We start from the raw sequence: 16161 nt of genomic DNA, 5'->3' as shown, positions 1-16161 counted from the left end.
CTTGTCTAAAGTTGCTTCGGATGAAATGTCAGACTCCCTCTGAATGTTGATTCCTCCTCTTTGAAGAAACTGATTGTAATGGCAATCTGTATATGTTCTCCCTCGTCGAGAGATATCTCTAGCCACCAACTCAGTCCCATGGCTGTAAGCTATGTTTCCATTCTTCAGCCTGCATGACTTCCTCACAGGATGCATCAAGCTATTCCTCCATCTAGAATGCAACAACTTGGATTCTAGAGTGAATCACTCAGCGAAAACTGACACACAGGTTCAAAACTCCACGCACTAAGCATCAGGTTTACAACAATATGGTAAACTTACTTCCAGCCAATATTAGAATCGCTGATGTTTAATTTTCAGATCTCTAGGCCCAGCGATATACTTCCTTGGAAGGGACTGAGTATATAGGAAACAACGATATGAACAAACACAAAGAGGAATTGTATATGGGCTCAAACAAAGAGCATCGCCCACGCAGTAGTTGTCCATGGTTGCCACTACAGAAAGTAGTAACCAAACCGATAGAATACAGTCCACCTCATGATTCTTCATGCAAGGATGTAACACGGCATTCCCAATTGTTCCAACACTTATTCCGCTTGCCCAATGATGCTTGGCACTTCGCTATCCACCTGCATAGGCACACTAGCACATGCCACGGCCTTCAACAATGAATATGGTAAATCATGATGCACGTGAGATAGAGCGCAAGAGATAATGCTCCACCGCATACAACATACTCCAGGCCCACCTTGTCAATCCAATACGTTCCAAAACAATTCCAAATTCACCACAAATCAATGAAGCTGATGTCTCCAAGTGTGCGCGCGAGGGATGAAGCATCCATTCAAACAAAACAGCAATTGCCAATATATAAACTGCGTGCCTCCAAGCATGGGAATTGCACAGCTGACACCAATGCTCAGATTCTTCCTCAAAATTGGTCAAATTCTCATAGGTTTTATGCGTCAAACAAGATAGAGGTCGATCCAAAGCAATACACAAGTTTGTCAATTATACCAGCCTCTTGATATATCAGCCGATCTAATCATTCAATGTGGGCAGATAAAATATCAACCACCATAGATCGTGCCTCTATTGCAGATCATGCCCAACAGGGTCCTTGTGAAATTGTAGATACAGCACTTCTCAGTGCTGCAGGTAGATGAAGAATCAGGTCCTACTTTTGGGACCAGTGAACAGCCAATCAAGGAGTGGAGAGGATCAAATGAGATCAAACACGATCAAACAACTTCTGTCGTAAGATCTTTGAGCAAATCTATGACCGCAAACTCAATACAGTGGCACGAAATTGAATTTGCCCCATAAAATGAATTCAATTTAGAGACATGAATGAGTTTGCTGGATGCAGTAGGAGCCTACTAAAGGACTCAAATTTGTGGCACTTAAACCATCAGCTATCACCTTCTGCGTGTTTGCTATCTTACCAAGTCGCTTATTTGTTAGATGAAATGCATTGAAGATTTGGAATCGACGCCTTTGAATGTAGTTGCTGTATATGGTCAAATCACTGATCCAAATTTGTTGTTTTGAATCTTGATGACCCTTGATTTGCTGAAGATATCTGATTAAATCGCCGTTTAGATGAACGTCTCTCTTCAATAAGTTGCTATCCTTAATCAATTGAATTTGTTGACTTGAGGCTGGAGAGACATAATCGCCACTATGGTGTTCTCAGTGATTTGAATATTGCCTAGGCCGAGAATCCTTTCACACAATCAAGATGAGTATTGCCTCCTTGAAATTATGCATCTATCACAGTCACATGGGCTTCCATCGTTGCATTAGTCGCTGTTGGCAATTGAATATAGAAGTGCAGTCAAGTCGCCTTCAGAATAGTAATCGCCTGTATACAAGCAATATTTATTTGAATTTGATCAATGAAATGATCGAATTCAAACACATATTAATTCTTAAAGTCCGATGCCTCATCACAATGGATTGATATTGCTTGTATTAAATAGTTTGCATTAAAAAAAAACTGTGATCCTCGACGCCTTTCATTTAATTATTTCATCAGATTGGCAAACATGAGTGACCGTATTGCCTTATTGGGAGGTTGATGAGGTTCAACCTCTGCCTTCACTAATGGTATAGAAACAACTATAAGACGCCACATATTGAATGTTTGCAATGAGAACCTTGAGCTTGGTAACTTGGTGAATCGCCTTTGCATCATAAAATGCACAGATGTAAAGCTGACCCCTTCAATAGGGTAACCAACCACCAATTGGGAGAATCAGATCATGGGCACAAAATGGAAACCTCCTTTATCATATTCTCCTCTCCATTTACATTGCCTCAACAATAGCCCTGTAATCGTGCCTACTCTGATACCATGTTGATTTTACCACAGGTATTGATTCTTTCTTTTATTGATGCATATGGGTGCTCATCTACATATCGTCCATTAATTGATTGTATGTGTTCATCACTTCAATTATATATATTGGTGGTGTCCCTTCACTAAGGGTCACCACTTTTGGCCCAATAATTATATTATATTATAATATAATTATGTTATTATATTATTATATAATAATATAATATAATCTCAATAATAATAATAATATTATAAATATAATTATTATATCATAATAATTATATTATCAATGCCTATCAATATAATTATTATATGACAATAATAATCACAACCTTTATGTTATCTATGTCGGCCTGTAGGAATTTGATCAACACTCCATCTTAGCCGATTAGGCCACTTACACATTTGTCTTCCTCAGACCGGAAGTGATAACCGACGCTGCCAATCTTCAACAATGGGAATGAACATTATCTGCTGATGTAAATTTTTGCACTTTTCTAATTTATCTCATTTCTTAGAATTATTATGAGAACAAATGTTTACAATGATGTCAAACAGATGGTAGATAATTTAGTGATTGGAAGTGCATAACTTAGGTCATGGATCGGTATTATATAGTCTATTCATACAGACTCGGAGAGGTTCTATACAGTATCCTGGCACACAATTCTTAGCATATCCACTAATTACCATATAATTAATCAATTCTAGTTTATACGAAAGATTTTGGATTAAAACTTTTTCATGAGTTTTTTGCATAAATCTTCTAAGCAGTTTTAATCAAGAAGCTTTCATATGCACTATAATGGACCGTGGAAATATCATAACTTTAGTTCCAGTTTAGTTTATTCTCTCAGAAATTGTATATGATGAATTGTATTGCATAAAAAGATAGCTAAAAATTGCTATCTGAAAACTACTCAGAGTCAGAAGGAAGTTACTTTAATCTTATGTTTTTACTTTTGAGGATACTGATTTATTGTTATGTGCAGGGGCTAAAAATTACTTTATTAAAACTAGTAATGGTCAGGATGAAGTTACTTTAATCTTATGCTCCCTCTTTTGAGATTACTGATTTATTGTTATGTGTAGGGCCTTCTTTTTTAGTCCCAAACTTATATGTAGAGATTTTTATGTGCCACTCAACTCTTACTCCCAGTTGGAACTCTTTCATGACATAATTGATGGCATTATAATTTTGGACTCACAGAATCTTATCACCGTCATCATAATAATAGGCATTGTATGTTAATTTTGTAACTAGGTTAGGAAAATAAATAGGATTCGGATTGCCTTAAGGCATCATCCGAATCCTTATAGGGCAGGGCCCTATCTATTGTATTTATATGTAATGTGTAAAACAAATAGGGCTGGGCCCTATTCCAATGTTGTCTGAATCCCAAAAAGGGGGCTGGGCCCTGTTTCATTAAGGAGGCGTGTAAATAGGGCTGGGCCCTATCTCTATGTGCACAAACTCGAATAGGGCTAGGCCCTTTATCTCCTATACGCCAAGCAACATGAAACATGTTCATCATATTATAGGGCCGACCCTATATCACTTCATGTAACGTGTGGTCCTAAATAGGTGTGCTCCCCTTGCAATATAACTTAATCATTATTAAGATGCCAAAATAGGGCAAGACTTAAGGCAACGTGTAAGCCTTATAATTGCAATTAAATCTTGGCACAAAACTTAAGGTAAAGCCGACTTGAATTGGTCTCCATGCCACATACAAATAGAGATTCATTTGTATGTATTCATCATTCAGTTTTATCATCATCAATGTGAAGTTAGCTCTGCAAGATCTGGAGGTTAGCAAATATTCATTGAAGGCAAGTGAACCACCTTTGAAGATCAGCGAATTACTTCTGCCATCAGCATTTGCCATACATGCGATCTTGGACAGTGAATACATTGAAGAGGATAGCGAGTTCCTCTTGAAGGTCCACAAACATCATTAGGTCTGCAATCTTCAGTGAAGAACTACGAAGAACTGGAAGTTGTATGCTGATAAGTCTGTTATCTTCTGCTGTTACATTGTGCCCTAGCTGAGTTACGACTGTAACTCTAATTCTGCCCTAGGTTGACAGTTATATCAGATAAGTAATCTGATCTTTATTGCCATTGTATTCTACAATTAATAAAAGGATCTAGATCTGATTTGTTGCTGGGTTTTTCCTCCAAGAGGGAGGTTTTCCCAGGGTAGTCTTGTGTTGTGTGATCCTCTATTTGTATGCTTTACTGTGCAACTTTAGTTTTCTGTTTATTGTGGATAATCTGATCATGAAAACTAACATGGTATCAGAGCCAAGTTTGCATGTGCAATGATCAGATTTACAGCCTAGACTTCTTAGTGCAGATCTAGGGTTTTCAGAAGATTTCATGCACAGTCAAGGTCCTTCATCTGCATCAATGGATTCCTCATCCTCTTAGTATCTTAGAACCTTCAAAGGTGATGTATCTCAACTTATTTCAAGGGAGATAGGTAAGTGAAGTTGTAGGTGATTTGAAGCTACCTTAAAACTTACCTTATTTTGATACTTGCTGTCATCCTTATATTTCTGCTATCATATACCTGCTATCACTTATATTCAATGTATTCATGGCTGAATAGTGATAGTGTATATATATGGATGTGTATTAACTATTAGGATCCGAGTATAGGTAAATTTCTTCTATCTATATGTCTGAATCTGTGTGTTGAGGGTTTGTAAGGGTTGGTGTTTTGTTTTACTATATCATGTCTCTAAGGTAACCTAATGTCTACTCTTGAAGATAATGTTTTCAGATTATGTCTCTCTGAAGAAAGCTTTCATGCATGACCTGAGAAGCCCTCCCTCAATCAGATCTTGTCATCGGACTAATTATGAAAGTCTACCTTTCATCTCTCTCTTTTAAGATGCTATGGGTCCACTTTGTAAGTAAGAATGAATCATTAGGTCTGTGAATTCTCTATTTAAATAGGGTTTTAGAGGGAGTCTTGATATCTTTTAATATCTCAATTTCATTCTTGGGTTCTAATCATTATGGTTTAATAGAGGAATTGATAATATATATCTAATGTATATTCCTTGTCTATTGCAAAATGTTTATTTATGATGATACAAACCATGATACACTGGGTGTATCATCCACCCTCTGTAGAGTGCAAGGTGGCAGTTCTCTCTCACCCTCTGCGGAGTGCAAGGTGAGTCCACCCTCTGCGGAGTGCAAGGTGGCAGTTCTTTCCACCCTCTGTGGAGTGCAAGGTGGCGGTTATTTCCCACCCTCTGCGGAGTGCAAGGTGGCGGTTATTTCTCACCCTCTGCGGAGTGCAAGGTGAGTTCACCCTCTGCGGTGTGCAAGGTGACAGATTGTTCTTCTCTGGGAGAAGTTTATGTATCCTTTGCGGTTGTGCATGATTTATGTTTATATATATCTTTGAGTATTAATTATTGCAGGTGTGCATATGGAAAGGCCTCTTTCATCCTCTGTGGATGTGCATGATGAAAGATAATGGTGTTATATGCAGGTTCCCAGGAAAGTGTGAAGCGTTGGCTTCTTCCTCTACAGGCATTGCTAGAGAAGATCATGTAAAGGTTCATTGTAATGTAATTGCATGATCAAATCACGAATTGTATATTGATTGAACTATTAGGGCTGGGCCCTAATCCTAAACCTTGTAAATGTTCATGCCATGGGCTTGTCCATGTGAATTTGGTTATGTATTTATTTTCTTCCCTAGTTAAGAGGGAGTGTTGATTTTGTAACTAGGTTAGGAAAATAAATAGGATTCGGATTGCCTTAAGGCATCATCCGAATCCTTATAGGGCAGGGCCCTATCTATTGTATTTATATGTAATGTGTAAAACAAATAGGGCTGGGCCCTATTCCAATGTTGTCTGAATCCCAAAAAGGGGGCTGGGCCTTGTTTCATTAAGGAGGCGTGTAAATAGGGCTGGGCCCTATCTCTATGTGCACAAACTCAAATAGGGTTGGGCCCTTTATCTCCTACACGCCAAGCAACATGAAACGTGTTCATCATATTATAGGGCCGACCCTATATCACTTCATGTAACGTGTGGTCCTAAATAGGTGCGCTCCCCTTGCAATATAACTTAATCATTATTAAGATGCCAAAATAGGGCAAGACTTAAGGCAACGTGTAAGCCTTATAATTGCAATTAAATCTTGGCACAAAACTTAAGGTAAAGCCGACTTGAATTGGTCTCCATGCCACATACAAATAGAGATTCATTTGTATGTATTCATCATTCAGTTTTATCATCATCAATGTGAAGTTAGCTCTGCAAGATCTGGAGGTTAGCGAATATTCATTGAAGGCAAGTGAACCACCTCTGAAGATCAGCGAATTACTTTTGCCATCAGCATTTGCCATACATGCGATCTTGGACAGTGAATACATTGAAGAGGATAGCGAGTTCCTCTTGAAGGTCCACAAACATCATTAGGTTTGCAATGTTTAGTGAAGAACTACGAAGAGCTGGAAGTTGTATGCTATTAAGTCTGTTATCTTCTGCTGTTACATTGTGCCCTAGTTGGGTTACAACTGTAACTCTAATTCTGCCCTAGGTTGACAGTTATATCAGATAAGTAATCTGATCTTTATTGCCATTGTATTCTACAATTAATAAAAGGATCTAGATCTGATTTGTTGCTGGGTTTTTCCTTCAAGAGGGAGGTTTTCCTAGGGTAGTCTTGTGTTGTGTGATCCTCTATTTGTATGCTTTACTGTGCAACTTTAGTTTTCTGTTTATTGTGGATAATCTGATCATGAAAACTAACATTGTATGCTAATTATGTCATCTTTCTAAAAGAAAAAGTTGTTTTTTGATGATAAGGAAAAAATGAGCATTAGGTAAAATTGGGGAAGATGGTCCAATTTGATGATGATATTGTAGACAAAAACCTGTAGGCAAACTTGGAAGCATAGTTTGCAAACTTGGACCCGGAGAGTAGTTGGCTAATCAAATAAGTTTCGTCGGGGTTTGGGGGTGATGCCCACTGTGGGGTCAAGGGGTAGTGTCCCTTGCGAGGTCTGAGGGCAGCACCCCTGGGGTGTTCCCTGTCAATGTTTTGTTGTATGTTTCTTCTTGTTTTATTATCAATATCAAACAAGACCTTCAAAACCACACAGACCTTCATGGCACACATCATTTTGCATTCACAATAAGAGTTTAATTGTTTTGAATCCATGTTTTAGGGTTGGGGGAGGGGCAAATTTGGCTTTTTGGGCAAACTTAGAAGTAAAAAAAATTAAAAATTTGACCAAATTTACTGCTTGGGTGTTGGTTCCTACAAAATTTGCTGCAAGTATGCACTGGTTTGTCATGGATGGACCTGCAGACAATTTGAAGGACCCTAGACAGGTCCTAGGGCAAATTGAATCCATACCCATATCTAGGCTGGACTGGACCCGAAACAAGGAGCTTTTCCCAGCAAAATGGTAACATAGATATTATGCAACATATAGTTAGAAACATATGAAATAAGTTTGTAGAACATTGGCGAAGCATTTCCTTTTAAATTTGAATAAAAAGAGAGTATAATATCACATTGCCAAAAGAATACAATAGTCAATAATATGATATGTGTTCATAGAAAAGCCTTGACTAAAGTGTAAGGTTTAATATTCTTTTATCTATAGTCAACCTTGGTGTGATGCAATACAAAGGGAGAACATGTATATGCAATTAGTATAAACCAATTTATAATATGTTACATTCATTCATATATATACATCCATAACATCGTATAGTTTTATAGCTTACACATCTTATTATTCATTCATCATGTTTCATCCATATATGCATATATCACATATATATTTTACACTTCCTTATTCTCACATATATTTAATAAATATTATTCCACACATGTTCCACTCTATTGCACACTCTTCCACACTCTTATCTCTCACTTTTCCCTCTTTATATAGCCTCTTTATGCCTTTTCATAATGCCTTTCCATCATATCCTTTCATAATAACTCTTAATTATCTTATTCACACGGATTTGCCTTTTTTTCTATAATATTTTACTCTTGTATAGCTTATCGAGGCATTTAGAGGTGTTTTAAGCCTATTTAAGGGGTATATAATGGACATATGGATCTAGAAATGACCCAAATAACATATGTGGTGCCTCACAACAATATATCCTTCCAAAAATATGAATCACACAATGATTGAGAATCATCATAAAAAGTAACAATTTCATTCAAGTGACAACATTTTATATTTTTCTCTTCCCCGTATACATCCAATTGATGGTTGGGATTCTACTCCATGTCACTTGCAGTTCCAGCACCGCCCTTAAACTACAAGGTAATGACTCCTCATTAGGACCATCCTCATCCTCAACCATGGTCCCCTTCAATCCACTCTCCCCTACTTCTACTTCTGCTGCACCCTCCTCTACTCTCTCAAATTTGGCAAGGGTAGTCCAATCACTATATAGAGAAATGTTTTCCAAGTCAATTGCCTCATGACTGATTGTGTTATGAAATTTTTTCCCCAAAGTGAAAAGAAAGTTATTAAATCATTAAAGGGAGATGGACAAATAAAAGTATAATATGATTCTTTGGTTAGAGTGGAGATTAATGACGAATATTTATGAAAACTTTTTTAAAGGGAGGAATAGCCGCCTTTATTAAATAATAATAAAAGACAACTTTTATGAAAGGGTGTAATTGTTTAGAAAGCACCCCCAAAGGCTTATATAAAGCATTAATGTGAGACTTGGAAAGAGGGCATGGAGATCATTCAAGGAAGAAGGTGCTTTGGTGGCCTATGGGCATTGTAGAAGGGGGCACATAGAGTGTGTCCAAGTAAAAATAACACTTGGGATTGTCTTGGCTAGGGATTTTGTGCAAGTAGGCACATACTACATAGGTTCTCTAGAGTCTAGAGTGTGCCATAGGTGTGGGGGCTGATACCATTGAAATCTTCCTAGGTGAGTGACCTTTCCAAGTGTTGTGATTTGGATAAGCACTAAAGTGATTATAATTTATAAATAAATGAAATGGAGTTGATTTAATTAAATTCTCAAAATATGTTATTTATTTCCTTTTTATTATATTTGTATTTCTAGACATGATTTTATATGTTAATGATGGTGTTCTTAATGCGCTTAAGTCTTAGCTGAGTTAACATTTTTAAATAAGCATTTTTGGACATTTGTATCTAACTTATAGATATACCTTATAATATTTAACTTAAATAATAACATTAATAAATCCACTGCCATATAGAGATGAGTTCCCCCATTTGTGGCCTCATCTGGAAATGGACAAGGCTAAAAAACCTGTAATCTACAAAAAAGTAAATAAATAAATCCACTGCCATATAAAATCAACACTTATATTAAATCTATCCAATTTTATATTCAGAGAAAAGTGGTATTACAAATTGAGATTCCATCATTGAAGCTTGTATCGTATGAAGATAAGATCATTGACATAGCTTTATGTCAACCTATTGTGCTTCTTAATATGAATGGAATCGAGTAAACTCCAATTGTGCTCATATCTAGAAGGGCCACAAGTTTGAAACAAAACTTAGAGGGATAGCCTTTGAAGATTTGAGGTTTTTGAACTAAGTTACTGGTTCAGATTTTGGATTGGGTTTGAGGATGCAAACCCGGTTCGTGGGTTTGGGCAAATTTTTTTTTTGCCTTTTGGGTTCGTGGGTCAGGTTCGTCCGTACGTGTGTGTGTATACATACTATATGCAAAAATTTAAAGAAATATGCAAAATTACAAATCTGAATACATTTAATAGTATGCTACTTCATCATTGATCAATGCCAAATGCCAATTGATAGTTTAGGATTTCAATAATATCATATTCTGTCATATGCCATATAATATATATCAATGTATCATAGATTCATATATATCTAGGTTCACAATTCAAATGAAAATCATTACAATTACAAAATTGAGAATCAAAGATAATAATTGTCTTCTATCTTCATTAATTATCAAAAGGATCTAGATCAAGATCATCATCATTTGCTCCAAGTTCAAATTCAAAATCATTTGAACCCAAACAAGTGCCACTCCCACTAGGTACATTAGCTGTAGGTATCTCATCATCATCATCCAAAGTGACTCTAACCAGATCATCAACAATCGCATCCAAGTTGGTACACTCAAGGGTTACATCCCAATGCTTCATTGACCCTTGTATTGTTGTCCTTTATTTGTTAGAAGACGCAAATTGGAATGAATATAAACCAAGTCTTCTGCTCTTTTTGAAGCCAACCAGTTACGCTTCACTGAGTGGATAAAGGAGTATGTACTCCAATTCCGTTCAGCAGCGGAAGAACTTGCAATTTGTTGAAATTGGAGAGAAAACCAACAAAACTTAAAATTAAAAAAATGCAAAATAAATTAAAGAATGTTAAAAACTTAAAAGCTAAAGTCTACAATACAAATGTTAAAATTGAAGAGTTAAAAAACTTGTGATAGTATCTTGATTGCAAGAGGTTGGAGGAACATATAATCTTGACCATGGAGGTACCACCATGTAGTACCATCCATTTTGGATTGGTCATTAATGGCACAAGGACTATGCTTTCTTCCTTAGATAAACAAACCAAACTCTTTCCTAACACTTTCCACCACTTCGGGATCACTATAGAGTCTAGCAAATGCCCGCTTGTATCCAGTAGCAACTTCAAAATCTCTATATGGTTTAGTTCTCCCTGGCAAAGAAAGCACTTCATTGCTATAGTACATGGGAGATAAAGCATGTGCAAGGAGGTGCAATGGCGTGGTCATCTTGTTCCATTGATGATGAATGATTGGTTCCACCTTTTTGAAAAACTCTTCTTGGGGTTCCTTGTCTCTTTTTGATATAATGACTTTGATTTTTTCAATCATGGTGTCCATGCCATCATAGACTTCCCCCAAACATGTTGCATCTGTATTAGGTATCATACTCAAGATAGGCTTGGTGAAATTCAATATATATTCCACACAATCCCACCAAGTGAGATCCAAGATCAATGACCTGACCTTTTGGGCCCTCACTGAATTTGATTGCTTCCAAATACTCCATTGGTTACTAATAACCTTGGCACTCAATGCCTCTTTCACCTTCAAAATTCGTCTCATCACTATTGTATGTGATGCAAATCGGGTCTCAGCAACCTAGGTTCATGTAAAAAATCTGTCAATAACACATTTAAAAAAATATAAAATAAAATTAAACATGGCATAAATAAATTAAATAGATAAATTAAATTTACCTTCGGCAATTCCAACTTCAAGAAGCTCTTGAAAATGGCTTGTAACATATGGTGGTTTGTCACGAACATTTGGATCTCCTGACCCACTCTATTTGAGTGCCAATTGCTTGCATCACCAAGTTGAGGGAGTGTACGGTGCATGGTGTCCAAAAAATGTGTGAATATCTTTGTTCAACCAAAGCACCTGCAACCCTACAAACCTTTGCATTGTCTGTGATGACTTGGACAACATTTTCATGTCCCACCATATCTATGGAATCAAAGAGGATTCTGGAAATGAATTTTGCATCTTTGAGTTGCTCCTCACAATCAATTGCCCTCAAAAACATTGCCCCTTTGGGGGACACTGCAATAACATTTATCGATGGCCGGTTTTGGCAATCCTTCCATCCATTAGAAAAATAGAAATACCTGATTCAACCCAAGAATCTCTAATTGGTTTTAATGACGTCTCTATAAAATTCTTCTCTCTTGCCAATAAGGTGGTGCGCACTTTTTCATACCCAAGACTTGTGAAACCAATAGGTGCATTATTGATTGCTGTCACCATCTCCCGCCAATATGGTGATCTTACCAAGTTGAAAGGAAGACCATTAGCATAGAGGCAACACACAATTTTTTGCTCTGCAATATCTCTTGATTCCATTTTGAATGCTTTATCCAATGTGCCTCTTTTGCGGGAAAGAGGGGAATTTTCTACTTCAACTTCATCTTGCATAGTGGGTATCTCCAAGAAAGGATGATGGGGGGCCTTTTCTGGTAGTATATGATCATTAGGTAAAGTCATTGGTGTTTTGCTTGTAGATGGATTAGCTCTTTGTTTTTCTCTTGCTATAGCTTGATCAATGTCTTCTTGTTTTCTAATGAATGTTGCTATTTGTGTTCCAGACAACCCTTTCTCATTTGGCTCTACACACATTTTAATCCCTTTCCTAGCAAGGCCACAAAAGTGACGTTTCACTCGATAATACGAGCACCTATAATTGGTTTTACAAAATTACAAGTCCATTCATATCCCCCACCTCTTGGAAGTTGTTGATGCATTGTAGTATAGTTCCATAAAGGAGATCCTCTATTAACTTTAAATTTTTGGTTTTTAGTCTTGTAACGCCCCCCACCCACTGAACTCGAACTTGTTAACATTTTTGTTTTTTGCTATTATAAGAAATTAAACATTTGTAATTTAGAAAAAAATTCAAAAAGAATTGCAAGATTACACAATGTAAAAGCTAATGGAAGTATGAAAAAACATTATAAAAAAATAGTAGAACTTGTTTATCTTTTTCTAAAATAAATATAAAAAAAATCATACTTGAAAAAATTCTTGAAAAACTTGAAAATTTTTGTTACAAGATCAAAGAATAGGGATAAATACTTACCTTAAGAGCTTGAATCTCCTTTGTGCAAGCTCTCTACCTTCGTCAAGCACTCCACAAACAATCTCCTTCGAAAATAATCAGTTGGCCTTCAAAATGCCAAAATGAAACCAAGAAAGAATAGATGAGCAAATGAAGTTGTTTTAGGTTTCAAATGTATCTAGCAAGGGGCGGATTAGGGTTTTTTGTTTAAAAAAGGCAATTTATTTATTTTTTAATGTTTTAAAGTCATTTTATGTGACTTAGACCAGCCGGCGAACTTGGGTTCAGCCGGGTTCGACCTAGGTGCACCCCAAGGGCCTTGGGTTCATTGTGGGTCTGTGTTCACGGACCCACAGTGAACCCAGGGCCCTTGGTGTGCACCCAGGTCGCACCCGTTGCGAACCCAGTGCAAACCAAGACCCACACGGACCTGGTCCGGGCTAGAGCCTTTAGATAGGCGAACCCGGTATCACAGTTTTTGAACAATGCACCCGAATCTTCCCACCAAGCAGTTAGAAAAGATAACATTCGCAAGTTTGCAAGTGAGCAATCCAATGATATTTAAACTGGGCTAAATCCTAATATAGACCAGTTTGATAATTAGTAAGTTTCTTAGCTTTTTTGTTAATATGGGAAGCCAATTGTAATTGCTAGGTACACCATTTTTGAATTTAAAATTTTGTAGAACTGAAGGTGGTTTTTTGAAGGTCACCCTAGATAAGTTAATTCATGCATGTTGGAATGTTTGTTTGTTTGTTCATTTTTTTGGTTTATTTTTTTTTATATCTTAATACCTTTTTTTGCATCTAGCACAGCAACTAGTTTTAACTTTTACTGTAGTCCACTGTTCCAGCAGATAGGGATATCAGTATACCACCTAATGAGCACGGGTTTCTCTTTATCCTTGGATATAGGAATGGACAATGATGGCCTAGAGACCATTTGGACGTTAAAATCTTTTATCAATGTCTTCCTTTTTGAGATGGCTAACTTTTCTTTGTGGTATTACTAAGCATTCTCTTGATAAAATCTTTTATCAATGTCTTCCTTTTTGAGATGGCTAACTTTAATTTGTGGTATTACTAAGCATTCTCTTGTGGTATTACTTTACAGTCTCAGTCACTGACTACTATTTCAATGGAAATTCATAAACGTTTCATTTAATTGCTGAAAATTTGTCTTTCAGTACTCTTTGTATCCTTGGAGAACCCCTTTTTGCTCCTTTCAAAATCCTTTGCTATCTTCACTCTTTTCTGTTGTCCATCTGAGCTAGTTGAGATCAGATATGAGAGTGAAATTGAAAAACTGATATGGCAGATTAGCATTGAAAAGTGAAAACATATTTGCAATTGCACAGTATGGTGTGCTATGTTTTCCAAACACAAAATGTGTTGTTTGGGGTAACCTGTTTTTGTTTTGTAGTCAGGAAAAGACAAACTCTGAAAATAATTTATCTATATGATTATATCCATTACATTTTCTTATAGTATATTATTTTAATAATTGAATCCATACATGGCCTATCTGGCATACTGGCATTTTCTTCATTTTTAAATTACCAAACATGGTCAAGAATATTATCAGATGTATAAATTGTTGCTCTTTGCTATTAAACAATTTAATACAATTATGTAAATTGATCAGTGTATAGGTCAATTTATTTTAGAATGATTGCTTATTAATATTTGCTGTGTGTTTCTTCTTGTTTGATTACATGATCTCTTATCTTCTGTGACAATTATTCTCTTCTAATATTGGGCTTCGGCTACAGGTGGAAAAGTTTATTTTAAGGGTTGAGCTATACAGGTGGCTTGAAGATCTTGAAAAAGGAAAAAGTACAACTATGGACAGGAAGACATTGACACGTGCTCTACAAAGACTTCAAAATGAGGGTCACTGTAAGTCTATATTAGTTAGTGTACCTGTTGTAACCAACTGTGGCCGGAGTCGAACAACTGAAGTGGTCTTGCATCCATCTGTTGAAGTAGGACCAGAACTTATGGGGCAAATTCATGAAAAATTAAGAAATTTTGAAATGCAAAGTCGTGGACAGGGATTAGCTAGGTCTAAGAATGATGATTCTGTACCTATTCTAAGTGGAATAAAGAGGACATCTCACTCTGAACCTTCAGATTTTCAATCAGTTAGAGCAGAGTCCATGCGTGCCAATGGTTTTATTCCTGCAAAGATGGTTCGTATTAAACTGTTACATCAATATTTGTGGTCTTATGTGAGCAGTTTACCAGACTGGGATGCTGCATTATCTTCTGGCAAACATGGATATGATGTCAAGAATCCAAATAGCACATGTAAATTATTTTCTTTGGATGGTGCCATTAAAGCAATGCCACTGGAATTGTTTATGCAAGTAATTGGATCTGTGAAGAAAATTGGAGATTTGGCCGAAAATTGCAGGCTTGGACTTTGCTTATGTGACCTCCCTGAGGAGGAATTTAAATCTCTTATGGATACACATGCAACTGGACGTCTCTCTTGGCTCATTGATGTGATAAGGCGATTAAAGGTTAGTTTTGTGTTTTGTTTGAATGATCAAGTATATCTTGTTTGGTAGATGTCAATACCATGTGAAGTGGACTTGCATAAAGTTGATTAGACGTTCTTCTCCTCATAAAAGTTACTTTCTTTTAGTGTTTGTTCCAAGCAGACTGAACCTATGATATATCATTTGGTATATACTTATTGTTGAAATCAATCAATTCCAATATTTTGGGTTTCTTTTGGAGGTCATAAATTTTATCTACAATATCTACAAAATGAGATTGGACAATATGTTCAGGCAGCCAAACAGTTGAACTTGTTTTTAATTTCTGTAGTTACTATTTTCACATACGTGAATAACATTATTTTATCAAACAGGGCCTGTGCTTATTTTTTTTTCAAATTCTTTTTTTCCTGAACTTGCTTCTTTAAGTACTTAAAAATGGAATTAAGGGCATATGATCACTCAGAGACAAGTGAACCAAAATACATATCCCCTGACAATCCCAATGCGAGGTAAATTAAAAGCATATGAACTTCATATGACTCAAGAGCTTGATGATAAAAGAAGATAATATCCCAAAAATAATGTAGTATATTCAATGTTAAGCTGATGAAAATCCACGTCCAGGATAGAAGAACAGTAGAATGAAGTGAACAAATTACAAATTCAATCAATTTCAGTCTTTACGCTTTATTTGGTCAT

General features: G+C 36.4%; 1 protein-coding gene across 3 annotated transcripts in view; it reads left to right on the top strand.

Annotated features, from left to right (window-relative positions):
- LOC131041249 (uncharacterized) overlaps positions 1–16161 on the top strand; it is a 106410-nt gene that overhangs the window by 42558 nt on the left and 47691 nt on the right. For all 3 annotated transcript variants that reach the window (XM_057974276.2, XM_057974275.2, XM_059207490.1), the window contains one exon: positions 14728–15480. In XM_057974276.2, the coding sequence (XP_057830259.2) occupies positions 14728–15480 (753 nt within the window). The remainder of the gene's footprint in view (positions 1–14727; positions 15481–16161) is intronic.

Source organism: Cryptomeria japonica, chromosome 6 (genome assembly GCF_030272615.1).
Source record: "Cryptomeria japonica chromosome 6, Sugi_1.0, whole genome shotgun sequence".
Lineage (NCBI taxonomy): Eukaryota > Viridiplantae > Streptophyta > Pinopsida > Cupressales > Cupressaceae > Cryptomeria > Cryptomeria japonica.
This window is presented reverse-complemented; position numbering and strand designations above follow the sequence as displayed.